Source organism: Hydra viridissima, unplaced genomic scaffold, assembly GCF_058129835.1.
Source record: "Hydra viridissima isolate aposymbiotic clone 2 unplaced genomic scaffold, HvirCarnegie_v1 scaffold_10, whole genome shotgun sequence".
NCBI lineage: Eukaryota > Metazoa > Cnidaria > Hydrozoa > Anthoathecata > Hydridae > Hydra > Hydra viridissima.
The window spans coordinates 7,945,999-7,964,443 of record NW_028324309.1 but is presented as its reverse complement, the minus strand read 5'-3'; the positions used below and the strand labels follow the sequence as shown (position 1 = coordinate 7,964,443).

Here is an 18,445-nt window from a genome sequence, read left to right as displayed (position 1 = left end):
TAGTTTTTGTAAAACCAATCAAAGTTATATGTTGCTCTTATATTTTTTGATATAAATTTCTAAAATTCCATCACAAATTTTTTTAATTAGTTAAAGTTTAATAAAGGTTACTTAAAGAATTTTAAAAACTTTTTGTTTTGACATCAAAAAACTTAACTGATATCATAAAAAATTTACCCTTGTATAAACTTTCTGGACACACACACACATATATCATGTTTTTAAATAATTTACTTGTCTAAGTGCAAATAACTTGAGAAAGAATTCTGCAGTGAATAGAAATGTGAACACTATATTGACAACATCCAAAAAAGCACCATAAGATTTAGGTTGATCATAAAACTAAATTTTAAACATAAAAACATAAGAAATGTATAGTATAAAAATATATGCAATTGTAATTAAATTTAAGTAAAACTTTAAGTAAAAGATTTTTTTTTAGGCTATTGTTTTTCATAAAAATTGAAATTGTTTAACAAAAGTATCCTTATATGGGGAAGTACATTTATCCATTTTTGCTTTAAATTCATCTAAACACAAAATGCACTCAAAGTTATTTGTTCTTGAAAAAGCACCATCTTCCTTACTTAAGCAAAAGCTTAGTTAAGTTGAACCATTTTTTCATTCCCTTTGAGCAAATATCTTTGGATAACTCAAATTTTTCATACAGATAATAAGCTGTTAGACATAACTTTAATACAGAATAATAAAGAAGTCATTGTATTGTCAATTTTTTTACAAATGTTTTCTTTTAAATGTATAGCATGAACACTTGCTTTTTTAACTCAAATTTGAATAATGAAATAAAATGATGAAATAATGAAATAAAATGATGAAATAATGAAATAAAATGATGAACACAAGAAAAAAGTTGAATACAAAAACTGTTGAAGTCAAACACAATGCTCTGGATGAAGTATAAGGTGGTCAAAGATTGCTTTAAAGCATGATACCAAAGAACACCATATCCACTTTGTTGAAAAAAGAAAAAAAATCTTTGATGCTGTGGAGAAAAGAAACAACCCAAAACTTCAGTGTTTGAGGAAAGGGTCATTAGCAAACTTATATCAAGCCATTTTTGTAGCAGAAATATCACTGACTCTGCTTTAATTCTCAAAGCTAAAGCCATGGAATTTGCTGTAAAATTAAATGATGGTGGTTTTTATGCTTCAGATGGTTGGTTAGTTGGTTAGATTGTTAGAAGAAATGAAAGAAGATTTTCAAAACAGTTTCTGTGAAGCCAATGCATGCATTAGTAAAATGGTAGCACCATGGGAGGAAACCAAATTGGAAGAAATTGCCAATATTTGTCTTTGGCAAAGCCAAATTGTCCAAATGCTTTTAAAATGTAAAACACCTGCCCAACCACACTTGCAGCCAGTTGGCACACAATTTTAGGAATAAATTTTTTTCTGAGGGAAGAATGAAAAACTGTTTTATTAGTTGATAATTGTCCAGCCCATCCAACCATTGATAAACTCATATCAACAAAATTGGTCTTTTCACCACTAAACACTAACTCAAAGCTCCAAACAATGGACCAGGATTTTTTTAACCCCACATTTCCCTCTGTATTATACCTCCAAGTTCTTCCCTGATAATTTTTTTAACCACACATTTCCCTCTGTATCTTTCTCCATTTTTTTAATCTCCTCATGAAATCACTCTTCCTGCTCATCACAAAAATAATCCAAAAGGACACTTATTCTGTATGCTTGTTAAATCATTTCTATAGATAACTTCACAATTAGAAAAAATTACAATCTTCACCACAAGAAGACAATCAAATGATGGAAAACAAAAACTAAGAAAAGCAATATTTTTCTTGGTTAGATTCAACACTCTAACCTCACTTAATAAACAGTTGTACAAAGAAATCATCAAAGAGGTTGTAAACTTCTCTTTAGCCATCATGAGTGCCACCTTAATCTATTTTTTCTAATTGAAAATACTCTACACAAAGCTTCTTCCGATTTTTTAATAATACAGGCAAGTTATACAAAGGAATCAGTGAGCAGCATTTTAGGCTCCATTATGCAAATCACCTTAGTGAAACAAATTAATATTAATTGATAAAGATGTTATCATTAACATTTTGTTTTCAATTAAAAAATTTTTACAGGTATTTTTTAAATTACACTATTTGGTATTTTTTATAAGTAAATATTGAACTGCAAGATCACAGTAGTTGAAGAGAAATGTATTTGCTATCAGACAATATTTTATTGGAACTGTCATATAACCAATAAAATAGGTCAAAACTGAAAATATTTCCATCCCTTAAATGGCAGGTTAAATTTTGGTAAATATGGTAAAAAAATTTAATTACCTTTATGTGTTTACCTACAACAAATGCTTATATAGCAAGATAATAGAAAATCAAAAAAACACTTTTAAAAATACCTTCAGCATAAGTATAAATGTGTTTCCACATATTAGCAGCATTATAAAGTACTCAAATGGAACAGAATCAACAAAAAGCCACAACTTGTATTGTAAGCTGTTAGGATTTTCTGGCATAAATCGTTCTCCTGGTTTAGATTCCATTGCAATTTGTAAACATCCACGCTAAATTTAATGAAATTAAGTTTAGAACTGTTTATCTGAAATAATGTAAAATAATATAAAGAATTGCAATAGAACTTTTAAAATCTGAAAACATGAAAAAAAACTATTACCTGGTTTCTATCAAGTTCACAATCACCTTCCTCAGATTCCCCTTGCTCTTGGAATGTTAGTATGATAAGAGCAACAAAGATATTTAAAAAGAAAAAGGTGAAAACAACAACAAAGGAGACAAAGAACAATGATACTTGAATCTGGTTATTTAATAATGGGCCTTTATCATAACCTGTGCTGTCAATTGCAGTAAACATTACACTAAAAAAGAAGCATTGTAATTAATAACTACAGCTAAATTCAGATAAATATTTTTATTAATTTTTGAATATTCAATTTTCAAAAGCATGTAAAATATCTTAAGTTTCTTGTAAGCCAAACTCAATTTAATACCATAAAATTCACAACTTATAGTTTTCAAAACAAGTTTTTTTTTTATTCATTAACATATTCAAGTCCTCCTATCATCAATTAAACCATAAACAAAATTTAACTAATCACACACTTTTTAAATTAATCTTCTGTAAAAAAATAATACTTGTAATGTTTGGAGAATAACTTCATTTTCACATTTAAAGCATGCTATGAAAAAACTGATTTTAATTGCAATCAGTACTTCATAGCTAAAATGTTTGTTTAGCTGAATTATGTTTTAATTAATACTCTATTATTAGGTGTTACAATTGAAGAATAAATGTTGAAATCAAACTTTTCTAACTTCTGGCATTAATCAAACAATGTCTCTCCTTTCTAAATATGTCATACTGCCTATATTGCTTAATTTTTCACCAAGTCACTCCCATGCATTTTTTGAACATTTGTGTACATTGTTTTTGTTGAGAACCCTGCAATATGTATATAAATACACAAAGTGTATCCTTTTTTAATGTTACACTTCCTTTACTTTTTTCTGATTGACATAATTTCATGAGAACAAAATTATACCTATAAGAAAAGTCTGTTCACATATACAAAAGTGCAAACTAAATATAATTTAAGATACTTTGTAAATGTTATTTGGCAGTTAATTCAATAAACATTCAGTAAACATTCAAGTAACATTCTTTAGAAGGTAAGTATTGACATGTTCTCAATGATTCCTCAGCACTGAATCCTCAGTTTAAAAAATCTTAATGATCAGTTTACTTAAATGAGAACATTTAAAGGTATACTTCTGAATACAAAAGAATAAAAATTATAAAATGACTCTATTAGCAAAAGAGCAACATACTTTGGCCACCCTTCACCAGTAGAGGAAGTGAATAGTGTAATTAAAGCTTGGAATACATTATTGAAGTTAAAATCACTGTTCTTCCATATTCGGTTTTCATTCTGAAATAAAAATATCTTAAAATGAGCTGATAATAAAGATTACTAAAATTTGTAGATATTTTTTGCTGGCTTACAGCAGAAATAAATTCTGAAAAGTTTAAAAATTACCTTTGGTTCATTGAAGTTATTATCTTTAAATTCAATATAATGACCCCTAAAAAATTATGCAAAAAACATAACTTTTGAAAAGAATCTATGAATCAAAAGATAATCAGAATTTAGCTAATTTATCACTTTATAGCTATTAAATTACCATATATACTACTTTATAATTGAAGATTTTAAGAATAGATTTAAAAGGGGTCAAAAAACTGACCTCAACTCATAAACCCATGAATTAAAGACTCAGTGAAGATTTTTTTTCAAAATAAGAATGATTTTAATATGGTTAATTTACTGACCTTGTTGACTTATACACTAGTATGTACTGTACTTAAAATTATGAAAAGAGCTAGGTTAAACAATTACAGATAGTTGAGAAAAACAAACCCTCGTACTCTAATTAAGCTTGAAAAACTAAAATGTTTTAAAATTTACTTTTACTATTAATTTTTGTCATTATTTATTTACAAATATAAAAAGAGCTCAAACAAAAGAGATTTCTGTATTCAGTTGTTTCATTTATAATGATTTATTTCATTTAATTGGAAATTATATTGTTTGATATAATTTATTAAACAAATGAAGTAATATCATTTAAAACATAATCATAAAATAACTTCTTTACCTAAATCAATAAAATGGTAAACTGTAACAAAAGGGAAGGAAATATGCTTTTTTAGGACAGAAAAAAAGGCAGGCAAGATTAAATGGCATGTAAAATTAGGAAGATGTAATATGTTAAAAATATTTGTAATCAAATTTTTTGGAGTATTATATTATTAGTTGTTATTAAATTTTTTGTAATAAAAGATTCTATTTACAATCTAAAATAAAGATAAAAGCAACAAATGGTTGAGTGAATTGTTCAACTAAATACTGCACTGCTTTATGAATGTTCATGTTACACAACATAATGGTTATATACAAATGTTTTCAATGCATTTATGTTTACTTATATCAACAACACCAAGAATATGTTACCGCAATAAGTGGTTATTTAATAAGTGGTTATTTATAATACCGCAATAAGTGGTTATTTAAAAAGAGCAACCTTTTTAAATCAACACATATGAAGGTAAAATAAAAATAAATTATAACTGTTCATAGAATTGAAAAAAAAAAATATTTACTAACTGACAAGTCTCCTCTAGATCCTTAGATAAATCATTACAGGAAAAAAACTTTCCCTAAATTAAAACAAAGTTCATTTAAAACTAATTAAACAAAAACAACAATAAAAAAAGTATATAAAATCAAAACAAACCATCAATTATTTTCATTTTTGAATTATTATTACCATATTAAATTGCCACCACTAAAAATAGATAAGATTTTTTAAAACAAAGAAAAGATGTTTGGAATTAGATTATTTGTTATGCTTGATGCAAAAAAATTATGCTGTGCATATTGCATAGTTTTGTTGTTATGAATATGCATAGTTTTGCTTTGATGCATATGCATAGATTTGAAGACAAATCTTTTCTTCTAGAAATCATAACAAATGGATGGTGTTATGTAACAATCTGGCTAATCTGCATCAGTATTTTTTCAAGATAATTTGTGTTGAAGTTTAGCACTTTACAGAAAATAAAGATAGTTATATAATTCCATCCAAATAACATAATTGCAAACAACATCTTTTTTTTTCTTTATTAAATACCTCATTTACTTTTAGTGAAGGGAGCAATTTCACTTTTTTATTTTGTTGCATGCATAGTTTTGAAGACAATTTATCATGAAAAACAATTGTTAGATTGTGCAGCTCGTTTTACTGTCATAAAGCTTTCTTAAAATTACTTGGTTTTAAAAGCTTAGGTCTAGGAGACATAAAAGCAATTCTAAGTAAGATGGTGGGAAAAAGTCATAAAATTTTCTATGGATTAAATTTAATATAGCTGTTATTTTCATTTAAACATAATATATTTATAATTGTTGTCTTAATGGTATTTACTGCTTCATTAGATTGTATTATCCACAATAATTTAAATAATTCAGAAACATTAATTTTTATCTTAATCTAAATTTGCCAGACTTACTGAGAATAGTTGAACACCCATTACAGCAAAAATGAAAAGAAACTGGAAAGTGATCAGCAAAATATTGATGACATTTTTCAAGGAATAAAGCATACAATGGAACACTGCCTAAAAAAAAAAATAAAACGTTCAACACAGTAAAATTATTAATACTTAAGCAATTTCATTTAAAATAAGTTAGGTTTAGCATGAATGAGTTATATGAAGCAGTATACTTTTATAATAGCTAGAAGTGGTTCTCTGAGTATCTCATGATGCTACAAATATTTTAATAAGCTTTATGTTTAGCATTTGCATTTTGATAATAAAAAAATATACTTCTAAAATAAAATGGTTTGTTTTTTAATAAATGTGTATTTACACGTCAGGTGCATCACATAGGCAACAAATTTCTGTTCATCTTTTTTTTGTCTGTTAAACTTCATAGAACCAGCTGAAAGCTTCATTGCTTATTAATTTGTTAGTGTATATTTACTGATAAAATTTTGTGTTAAAAGAATATAAAAATGAATAATAAATTAAAATGCCTTGCTTATTCAATTTCATTCAAAAATAATTCAAAAAGATGCTTTAAAAAACAAAACATTACAAGGCTATTTCAAATTAATGTTCCAGAAAAACACTGCCCATCAAAAGGTTTTTTACAAAACAATAAATTGACAATAATTTGTAAGACTTTAGTAAATAACTATAAAGCTATTATGTAAACTTAACATTGTAAAGACAATTTTATTGTAAGTTAGTGGAATAAACACAGTTTCTATAACATATAATCCTAAATAGTAACCGATATTGCCACAATATTGGGTATCTTAGACAACCTAAGTATCAAGGAATATCAACGCAATATTATGTTCATATTGGATCAATATTCCTTGGTACTTAGGATGGTTTACATTAATAACTGCTTACTAAAATAATCAATGCATATTATTTGAAATTGCAAAGAAATACAACAAATATTTGATGTTTAAACTAATGGTTAGTATTTCAGCTTAAATAAGACTATCACCACTTTTTGATTGAAACTGTATTAAAGAAAGCTGATACTTTGGTTATATTTTGCTGTTCTCTTTTGTCAATAAAATAACCAGTTATTTGTACTTATAAGACAAGTACCAGAAAAAATCTGCGCAGGCATTATAAAGGATATTTAACTTTTGTATTTCGATATTGAATGTTATATATATTTTGAAAGTACATATATTAATATCATTAAATTTCACTTAAGAAAGTTTGTGAAGTTGTGTACGTGAGAACGCACGCAGTTTGCGTTTTACACTCGACATCAGCTTTTGCACAGTCTTCGGCTGGACTTTCTTGGTAGCTCTAATCCATTTATTTTTGAAGTCTTTAGTGTTTTTGGGTTCTTTTACATTGAACCTTAGTTTTCTTTTGACAAGAGCCCAATATCTTTCGATAGGACGTAGTTCGGGACTATTTGGTGGATTGCAGTGTTTTTCAATGAAATCTACTTTATGCTCTCTAAGCCAGTTTAAAGTTGTCCCAGAGTAGTGTGTGTTCTTAAAAACGGCAAAAAATGTTTCTTGAGGCATTCTTTTATGTATATTTGGTGTTAATTGTTCCCGTAGTCACAAAACAAGAGCTTCTTTCACCACATTCACAAATTGCTTGCCAAACTAAGAATTTTTTAGCGAATTTTTGCATTCCAATGCATTTATAATTGGAATTCAGTTTCTTGCAATTAATTGCTGAATAATATTGGTGTCCTGGAAGAGATCGGAAATATGCAGCACAATAAGTTTCATCGTCAATAATCAAACAAGATTTTTTAGCACATAATTTCTATAGAGCAGCTTTGAACATTGAATTGCAACATTTTCTTGCTTTTCTTCACGACGAGAAACTTTTTTCTTTTTATAAGATTTATAACCACAATTTCTCTTTACTCTTTGTATAGTGGAAGCACTTGTCTTAAATTTATTCGCTAATGTTTGAACAGAAATCTCCAGTTTTCTGTCTAAGGCATCTTTTACCTTTTTACCAAGATCTCGTCTAACAAAACATTTTTTTCTTCCACTTCCTGATTTTCTTATGATTGTACCAGTGTCCTTAAATCGTTTCACAACGCTCTGCACTGTTCTCAAAGCAATCTGCAGCTCTTTAGAAATTGTTTTGTTTGATACACCAGGATTTTGAACGAGAAAATGCAAAGCTTTTTCTTGCTTCTTATCTTGATTTGATGACATTTCAATTAAAGCAAATTGTTTTAATAACAGAGTTGTTTAAATTTTGAACAACATTAATACAATCACATTTTAAAACAATTAGCTATTTTAAATGATGTACGGTTTCCGTAAACACCACATCAGAACACGCGCAGATTTTTACTGGTACATGTCTTACCAGTACAATAGTAAAATAGATGCATATAGTAACTAATTTTACATTGTTTTACTCTGTATGACTCCAAAAGCATATTATATAACACCTTCCATATGAGCATTGTATATTTTAATAACTTTTGGTTGGCTAATTTCAATAAATTTGTTATCTTTTTTATACCACCTATCTTTTCAAGTAGCTTCAATCACCTATAATTTATCTTTAACATTAAATTCACAGATGAAAAATACTTGTCCAAAAAACTCCTTGCAATTTACACCACTTGACAACTCCATATAGGGCCATATACTTCATTTTCATCCATCAATATGCTGGGAATTTAATTGATTCTTGAATTATCTTTCTTTCAGTATACTTCTAAATCATACACTATGACAAAATCACCATATCTAGCTCAAATTGTTATCTTCCATCTATTAGGTTTAAAAGGCACTGCTATAATGATGATCTACCTTTAGCAGGTAAAATTTGTCCATTAATAGAATGATTTTCTGCTTGTGGAGTAGATTAAATCTTGAAAAATTTGTCATGTTAAGAATGTTCTTTTGAAAGACAAGTTTTAATATCATTATAATGAAAAAATCTTTTCAATTTTTTCAACTTTTTTCACAGCCATAGTTTCAGCAACACATGGTATACAACATCTTTTAGACCAACACATGCATTATTGTTGAAGTTTGATTAATGACATCATTACAATAACTCCTAAGTACTTTTTTATATCATGTGTTATAACTATAGAAGTAACAAGCTGTTGGAGACTAAAAATATTTGTGTTTTTAACTACAACCTAATATCATCCTGTGTAAACATAGAATAAAGTTGTTGTGGATTCCCGCCCCTGAAAACTTGTGTTAAACTTATGAGAACTTATTTTACATCATCTGAATATAAGATTATCAGTACCAGTAAAGTTAGTTTCTTTATTTGAACTTTCCACAATGCTCTATTCTAATTCATAATAAATATGATTGCTTATGCCATCTGTTTTGATTTCATTTTCACTGCATATTTATCATAATCACTTTGATCTAAATTTTCTATTGTTTTTATTTGATTATGTATTTTTTTTATTATAAATTACCAGAAAAAAATGCAATCATATTTTTCTAAACATAATTTGAAATATTAAACCAAAAAGATAAAAATGAAATAGTATCTATAAACTAAAAAGATGGGGCTTTTGTACAAAATATAGTCAAACAACAGTATATCCAAGTTGAATACAAAATCTACTAAAAATTTTAAAAATCGCAGTTGCCATAATATTAATAATTATATGGTATTGGAAATAAAACAGGGTTTAATTAAATAAAGAAATATATTGGTTAGCAGATTTGAAAGAAGAATATAGCTTAATAAGAACTATGTTAGTATCATGAACAATCCTATAGCAAATAATTTGAGAAAATATTTACGACAAATTTGACAATTATTAATTTAACAATCATTAAAATATTTATTGTCAGTTATCAGACTTATTAGGCTAGAATAAGATTATTGATATTGTTAGTAATTTATAAAATGAGTAACTCGATTTTAGTAGGAGCCAAAATGTGAGAAAAAAAGTTTAATAATTTTGTAGAACAGCTTCGGGTTTCATCAGTAAGGTTATAAAAGTCATACAAGAAAATGAAAAATGCTTGCTCTAAAAAGAAACTTTTAAGAAATAATAGACAGGGTCACAAGTTTCTTTAGCTTGTAGTATTGAAAAAGCCTTTTTAACAATAGAAATGGTAAGCATCAGTTCAAATAATCAGGCCAACAAAGATTGTAATCTAATGTATGAAATAAAATTTTAAAAATTTCAGCTACTGACTGTTACCATCATAAAGTACAGCTATTAACACCAGAATCATGGAAATGTTAAAAAACAGCAAGTTTCTTAGAAGTGTCTGAATGCCTAATTAGAAAAACAAAAGAAAACCATTCTATCATAACTAGGAAAAAGATTTATCCTTAATGAATTATGTTTTGCATTTAAAACAGACATTTTAAAGCCAAGATAAGCTTGTCAAAAATTTGAAAAAGGTTTTTTGCAACTAATGCTTCACAAACTCACAATGTGTATGGAAATGCACCACCAAAATACCATTTAGGTGGAATAAAAACAATACAAGTTTACAACTTTGTTTATTCGCATAAAAATGGTGAGTGTATAGTACACAAATGTGACCAATTCTCTGGTATGCACAGGAGTGCATAGAAAATTAGTTAGAAAAATATTATAGTACAAACATTACACTAGTATTACACATATTGGGATTTGATGAGCTTTTGGATTTGTAAGCAACCTAATTGACAGCTTTTTAACACACATATATAGTTAAAACGCTAAGTAGCACCTGAGAAACTGTAAAGAAAATGTTAAGCAGAATGAATACTTAATTTTAGACTTTGTCAAAAATTCAATATTGTTTAGAATGAGGTTCAAAGTTATAACTGGAGCAAAACTCAGTTCTTAAGAGGAAACACTGTCAAACAAATTGATTGTAAATTCCCTTGTGGTGATATTAGTTTAACTGTTTAACAGTGTCACAAAAAACCTTAAAACGGGTAACTAATAGGCATGATTTGGGTGTTAATATGATGTACTTCTTTTTTAAAAACAAGGTAAATGGAATATGTTTTAATTCATTTTCAAAAGAAGAAAATAACAACACTTGAGCAAAATTTGCACAAAGATATTTGCTAGAGTTTCCTGTTCCTGGGACAAGAATGTAAAGAAATTTATCTCCATCTTAAAAAAATGAATAACATAGTATGCAGTTATGATATATTTTGGTGGGTAGGGATTACTAAAAAAATAAATGAACATGACAAAAAAGTCAAGTTCATGCATCCCCATCAACTAGCTAAAAACTAGCAAATTTTTTTATTACAATATTTTGAAACTTATATTTCTCTACTTTTTGCTATCTAGTTTGTATTTCTACTTCCTTTTCATATATTTCAATATCAAAATCAAAGTTATTTAAAATAAAATGAATTTCTAAATACTTTATGATAGTATTTTTATAGCTTTTGTTTCTCTTATCTGTTTAGAATGTATTTCATAGCTTAAACTGTGAATTTAAATTTTGTTTCTCTAATCTGGTTAGAATATATTTCAGAGCTTAAATTTTTAAATGAAATAAAACTTTTTTAAGCTTTATTTTCCAAGTATATCTTTCCTATTTTAAAATATTTTTCATTTTAGTTTTTTAAAACTAAAGACTATGATTTTTAAATGCATACTTTGATCAAGTATTAGAGACAAAGCATGATTACAGTTTTTTTAGTAGACTTAAGACAAAAAATAATAGTCATTTTAGGGTCAATTTTTTTTTTTACTTGAAAACTCTTAAAAGTATTATTTTTGTATTCCTTGAGCAAAAATCTATAGAGGGTCTATACTTTAGGAAGATTCCCCAAACTAATCTCAAGATATTAAAGTTCAATATTGCTTCATTGACTGTTCCCATTGCTAAAAAAAATGCTGTGTTTTGCAAAATCAGTTGACTTATATATTATTTTTAGTCATAATTATTTATTATGGACTAAAAATGTAAAGATTAATTGATTTTTGGATGTAAGGGTGTAAAAAATATTTGTGTATCAATAAATAATGTAGAATGATTCCTGCAAGATCAATGACAGATAATTAAGAAGCTCAAGATACACTCAAGCAAAATCATGGTGCTTGCTGTGGTAGCCTCTTCTCTTCTAAAAGCAAGACCTCAATATAATATATTAAGCTCAATATATTATAAATAGGTTATATCAATACCTTGAAAACCAAAGCTCTACCCTGGGTCAAGGCTAAGTATAAAGGTCTCTCCAAAGATTTTACTAATGATGAAGCTCTGTACTACACTTCTATGGAAACCCAGGCATGGGTGAAAACTGGCCAAAACCATGTGGCCTCCTATCTCTCAAAATCTTAACCCACAGACTCAAAGGTTTGCATCCAAATATCCCTAAAGAAGTGAGTTTCTAAGGCCTGGTTCACTTTAAAAATTATATCTTAAAAACCTGTAATGTTATAATCTTTTTTTGGAAAATGCACCAAAATTCTGCACTTATATGATGTACCCAATATCTATAGCTTGTGACAGAAACTGAAAACAACTTCAAGTGATTTACTATTTATCTTTGTTATATAACCAATAAAAATATGTTTATTTCTACAAATATAGTTTATAAAAAATTTGTAGAATTAACCACATTTTCTATCTTATCAAAATGGTAAACTTTTACTTTTATTTATTAAAAACTGTATCTTTATTAAAAAATGAAATTATTTTAAAAATCTCATTAAGAAGTATAAGAATTAAAAAGTAAAAACTTATTTAAAAAAATCTCCAATAATAAACACTAAAAAATCGGGGATAAATCTGTTTCAAAAGTTATAGCAACTTATTGAAAATTTGATACTACTACCACTTTACTCAAAAAATTTGATATTACTAGCACAAACTTAAAAAAAATAAACTATACATACTTTAAGTTTCTTTGTTTTGTTAATAGCCTTGAGAGGACGAAGTACTCGCAGCACTCGCAGAACATTCACATACTTTTGAGTCTGACTTGAACTTTTAATCTGCCTGTTAAAATAATCTCAATATTCATAAGCAATAGAAAAAGTAATAAATTAACAGTTAAAAAAAAGCACGTATAAAAATATATCTGTGCTGGAGAAAAAACTTATATCATCACAAATATTACAAACTTATATAAAACAATACCTAAAAAGATGAAATCTTACATTATAATTTAATACCTAATACATTGATATTTTAGTACCTAAATTATGTGAGTTTTATAATTTAGTTTACTGCATAGTTTTTTTTTGTTAATTAAAAACATCTTTTCACTAAAAGACCAAAAGTACATCATGAACACAACTTTGAAACCAATTGTTTACAACAAGGTTTAAGTTTAAAACAAGCTTTTAAGTATGTAAAAAAAAAAAAAAGAAAGAAAGAGCAATGTATGCAGTCATTTAATTTATATAATCAAGGCTGGATTGTTAGTTCCAAGCTTAAGTTTCATTTTCATTACTTTTTTTTTTTTTTACCTGCACCAATCATTTACTGTTTGACAATACAACTTTTTGGACTTCCTCCTCTATCACTACCTATAGGGTGTTTTAAAATTTCTGCAAAAAAGAATTTGACTATTATCTACATTTCTAAAACCCAAGGCAGCTAAATATGATTTAGGGATATATTAATGTTTTTAAGTTTTAATACTTTGTTACTACTCCTTTGTGTTCAATAACTTAATAAATTCTTCCAATTAAATTTAGCAGGAATTCAGTTTCTATGGTTTCCTAACACAAAAATAGCTAAATTCAGTTTTCCAGTTGAACAGAAATTAGGCCAGACCATTAAACAACCTCTTTCAAAATATCTGGTTAAGAAATATTGTTGCTGTTTTCTTAAATCATGCCAATATCCATCCGATCCAATAGGGCCATCTAAATTAAATTTCTTTTCATTCAAAAAAATCGCCTAAAATTTTTTTAATTGAAATTATAAACAATTTTCAGAATAATAATAATAAATTTATTGAAATCTGGTAAATTTCATATTATCAAATTACCTGATTCTAATTACAAACCATATTTTCTCTCACAAACTTCTTACAGTTTTCCTAGTGAATGGGCTTGAGATTTGGTACCATATTCATTTTAGCGCAAACAATATTAAGACAATAATTCTGACATAACTTGGGACAAAGATTTAGTTGAATGTGATACCAATCTAACAATTCAATGTGTCTTTCAAACAAAGTTTCTTTTGCCTTTGTTTCTGCACATTTTTGCCATATTCAATCTTTTTTTAAAAAAAAATTAAAGATGATGCTCTGATATAGTCTTCTGGCAATTTCCTGATTTGAGAGATTTTCTTCATGAAAGGCTGTAATTTTGCCCTTTACCATTTTAGTCAGAGGTATTTTCAATAATCACTATAAGTCATTACTTACTAAAATTGACAAAAGTACTGAAAACTTTATCAAAACTGACATTCATCTATAAAAACAAGACAGCTAGAAAACTAATAATGGGATTTTTTTTTTTTTTTTTTTTTTTTTTTTTGAAAATTAAAAGAATTATCAAACAACTAAATGGTTCATTATCATTCTTTTACAACTCATTAAATATGTGTTGATGGATATTTTAAATTAGTCCTAAAACAAACAAAAAAATCAAAACTATGTGCAAATAGAGACAGTGTATTTTATTAATCTGGTAGTGGTGAAAATTTAATTTTCTTCTACATCCCAAACCAAAGTTTTTTTACCAAGGTCAATACAATGAATAGCCTCACCTGTATCTTGATAAAATCATTTTTATAGTTTAAATATTATTTATGTTAATGTGATTTTTGAGTTACACTTTAAAAAAAAGCAGTTCATTTTACTTTATACTTTAAACATTTTATTTTATTATAAAAAAAAAAAAAACTTTTTTAAGTCACCTACATTACTACCTTACTTACCTTATACTACCTTAAACTTTTATTTGTTAAGATTGTTTATTAACAGTTAGTTAACAATTAGTTATATATTTGTAGAATACATAAAGCATTGTACCAAAATTTAACAATATTTTAGAGCCAATATTATTAACATCAGGACAATATTAAATTGTTGGCCAGTATATTTTATATTCTGGTTCAAAATGAGGCAATATTAGTTAAATACTGTAGCTATATTGGGATAAGTTAGTCAACATTACTCTATTATCAAGTCATATTGATTTAATATTGGCAATATAGTTTAGATTTCTTGACCAACACGCACTAAGAACCAATGTAGGACTAAAAAAGCCTCAATATTGCTTACTACTATGACAGATTCTTTCATACAATACTAAAAAAAAGAAGCATCAACAAATACAAAGCTGAAATCTTTTTTTACAAAACACTCACTCAAGGCTTAGTGATGCAATAGCGCAGCTGACAACCAAAGCATCAATAAAATTCCAAGCATCTCGAAAATATGATCCTTGATGCAGTACAATACCATATGCTATAACCTAATTAAAAAAATGATACTTTAGTTAAAAAGAAAAGTGACATTTTAGTTTAAAAGAAAACTTTGCTAAACTAAAAGCTACTTTGTAGCTATCCTATATTGTTTAAAATTTTGTTTAACCAAATTACCCTCTTCTACTTAATATGTTAAAGAAGAGAGTTTGCATACTTTGTGCAATATTATTTAATATATCTTGAAACCAAAAAGTTTGAAATAGGTAAAAAAAACAAAACAAACCTTCAATAATATTTCCAAAGCAAAAATTGAAGTGAAAAAAAAATCAAAATATTTCAACACCTAGAACAAAAGAAAAGTTTATCAATTATCATAAAAAACTTATATTAAAAATAGATTGTTGATTTGAAGACATATTTTTGTGCATTTATATTTATTCATCAAATCATAAAGGATACACATATAACAATTGCATAATTTTTTTCCAATTTTCTTCCATTTTTAGATTAATCATAACTTTGGCAAATTAGAACAACACTCAAATTAAATGATTATTTGACTTAATATAAATGTTAAATTCAAAATTTAATGCATAAAAAGACAGAGATCAAAATTTTTATTTTTTCAAATTAATACATTACATTTTAACACATATAAAAAAGTAATAGTAATGAGCATATATAAAATATAAAGTGTATGTGTGTGTATGTACATATATATACAAATATATGTATGTATGTATGTATGTATGTATGTATGTATGTATGTATGTATGTATGTATGTATGTATGTATGTATGTATGTATGTATGTATGTATGTATGTATGTATGTATGTATGTGTGTATGTATGTATGTATGTATGTATTTATACATACATACATGCATACATACAGTGAGAGAAATAAGTTATCCGAACAAAAGATTTTACTGTGAAAAATAAACTTTTGTCAGGTTTTTTTCAGAAAAACATATGTTTTTGATAAATACTTTTATAATTATTCTAAAAGCAAATTTATTCACGATTTTATGTTGCAAAAAATTAATCAAAGGTAATTAACTTGCGTTGCTAAAATTTAACGATTCCCGAAGGAGTGTTAAAACTTCAATGAAAAATAATTATCCGAACATGTTGTTTTGTAAACGAAGTTTTGAAATTGATTATTAAAAAAAGTTTTTAAACCAATGGTTTTAGAAATATTGTTGTTTTACAACGAGTAATTTTTAATAATTGACTGATATTTTTTTAAATTCATTTGATTTACCATTGATATCATCAAGTATGGGAGTTAAAACCAAGGAATGGTCCCAAGCTCAGCGCAATTTGGTTATTGACTTGTTCAAGCAAGGTAAAACGTTTAGGTCGATAAATAAAGCGACTGGAATGGCATTAGGAACCATCAGCGATCTGGTTAAAAAGTATAATATGTTTGGATATGTGCAAAATCAGCCCAGATGCGGAGCAAAGCGTAAAACAACATCAAAAATAGATCGACAAATTGTAAAGATGGTGCAAAAAAACCGTTTTTTATCAGCACCAAAAGTGTCAAGCCTCCTTGAGAAAGATTTTGGGTTAAAAGTGAGCTCATGTACTATTCGAAATCGATTGAAAGAAAGTGGATTCAAAGCAAGAGTTCCACGCAAGAAACCATCCCTTTCAAAAATCCATCGAAAACGAAGACTTGCATTTGCTAAAAAATATGTAAATATGCCGGTATCATTCTGGAGGAAAGTTTTGTGGACGGACGAGTCAAAATTTAATCTTGTGAAGTCCGATGGAGCTCAAAAAGTTTAGAGAAAAAAAGGGGAAGCATTCACACTCAGTTGTATTCGAGGCACAGTAAAATTTAGTGGAGGCAATGTTATGGTATGGGGATCGATGGCTTGGAACGGAACAGGAAAACTGGAGTTTATTGATGGAATTATGGACTCTGAGGTTTATGTTAAAATTCTCAATAAAAATCTTCTGGCTTCAACTAAAAAACTGCGATTAGGAAAGCATTTTATCTTCCAACAAGACAATGACCCTAAACATACGTCAAAGAAAGCAAAAGAGTTTTTCATCCAAAAGCAAATTGAGTTACTTGAATGGCCTGCGCAAAGTCCAGATCTCAATCCAATTGAGCATATCTGGGCAATTCTTGATAAAAAATGTGGCACACGATGTCTAAAAAGAAAAGAAGATTTAAAAATCATGCTCCAAGAAGCTTGGGCTGATATCGACTCAGATACGACAAAGAAATTAGTTGAATCGATGCCATGTCGACTTGGAGAAGTCATAAAAGCTAAAGGCGGTCCAACTCGATATTAAAAAGTCAAAAAAATAATTACTCGGAGAAACGTTAATCTTTAAGCCTTAATCTTTAAAATTTTGTTCGGATACTTATTTAATGCTAAAAAGTTGCATAGTTTAAATGTATCTTAATTTTTTATCAATTAAATATTATTATTGATATTTTTTTTTTGCATATTGAATTCGTAATAAAATTTTCTTTCAGAATAATCCTTTCTTTTATTTCTATAAAGTTTTTTTTTTCGGAAAAAACCTGACAAAGTTTATTTTCCATAAAAAAATCTTTTGTTCGGATACTTATTTCTCTCACTGTACATACATACATACATACATACATACATACATACATACATACATACATACATACATATATATATATATATATATATATATATATATATATATATATATATATATATATATATATATATATACAAAATTTTATTTTTTCAAATTAATACATTACATTAAAATACATATATACATACATATATGTATTTTAATGTGATGTATTAATTTGAAAAAATAAAAATTTTGATCTCTGTCTTTTTATGCATTAAATTTTGTATTAAACATTTATATTAAGTCAAATAATCATTTAATCTGAGTGTGGTTCTAATTAGCCAAAGTTATGATTAATCCAAAAATGGAAGAGAATTGTAAAAAAATTATGCGATTGTTTCATTGGAGTAATTTTACTCCAAAGTTACATTGTTGTGC

At 27.0% G+C, this 18,445-nt stretch overlaps 1 protein-coding gene across 4 annotated transcripts in view; it reads right to left on the bottom strand.

Moving 5' to 3' along the window:
• The window catches only part of LOC145181354 (voltage-dependent calcium channel type A subunit alpha-1-like), a 59,525-nt gene that overhangs the window by 9,193 nt on the left and 31,887 nt on the right, over nucleotides 1-18,445 (bottom strand). For all 4 annotated transcript variants that reach the window (XR_016456632.1, XR_016456631.1, XM_090101203.1 and 1 more), the window contains exons 21-30: nucleotides 15,717-15,776; nucleotides 15,374-15,480; nucleotides 12,940-13,042; nucleotides 6,090-6,197; nucleotides 5,188-5,240; nucleotides 4,060-4,105; nucleotides 3,851-3,951; nucleotides 2,679-2,880; nucleotides 2,404-2,568; nucleotides 235-342 (exon numbers count right to left, since the gene is read on the bottom strand). Coding sequence is in view for 2 of the 4 variants with exons in the window: in XM_090101203.1 (XP_089957329.1) it covers nucleotides 235-342; nucleotides 2,404-2,568; nucleotides 2,679-2,880; nucleotides 3,851-3,951; nucleotides 4,060-4,105; nucleotides 5,188-5,240; nucleotides 6,090-6,197; nucleotides 12,940-13,042; nucleotides 15,374-15,480; nucleotides 15,717-15,776 (1,053 nt within the window). In the remaining 2 variants the exon portion in view is untranslated. The remainder of the gene's footprint in view (nucleotides 1-234; nucleotides 343-2,403; nucleotides 2,569-2,678; nucleotides 2,881-3,850; nucleotides 3,952-4,059; nucleotides 4,106-5,187; nucleotides 5,241-6,089; nucleotides 6,198-12,939; nucleotides 13,043-15,373; nucleotides 15,481-15,716; nucleotides 15,777-18,445) is intronic.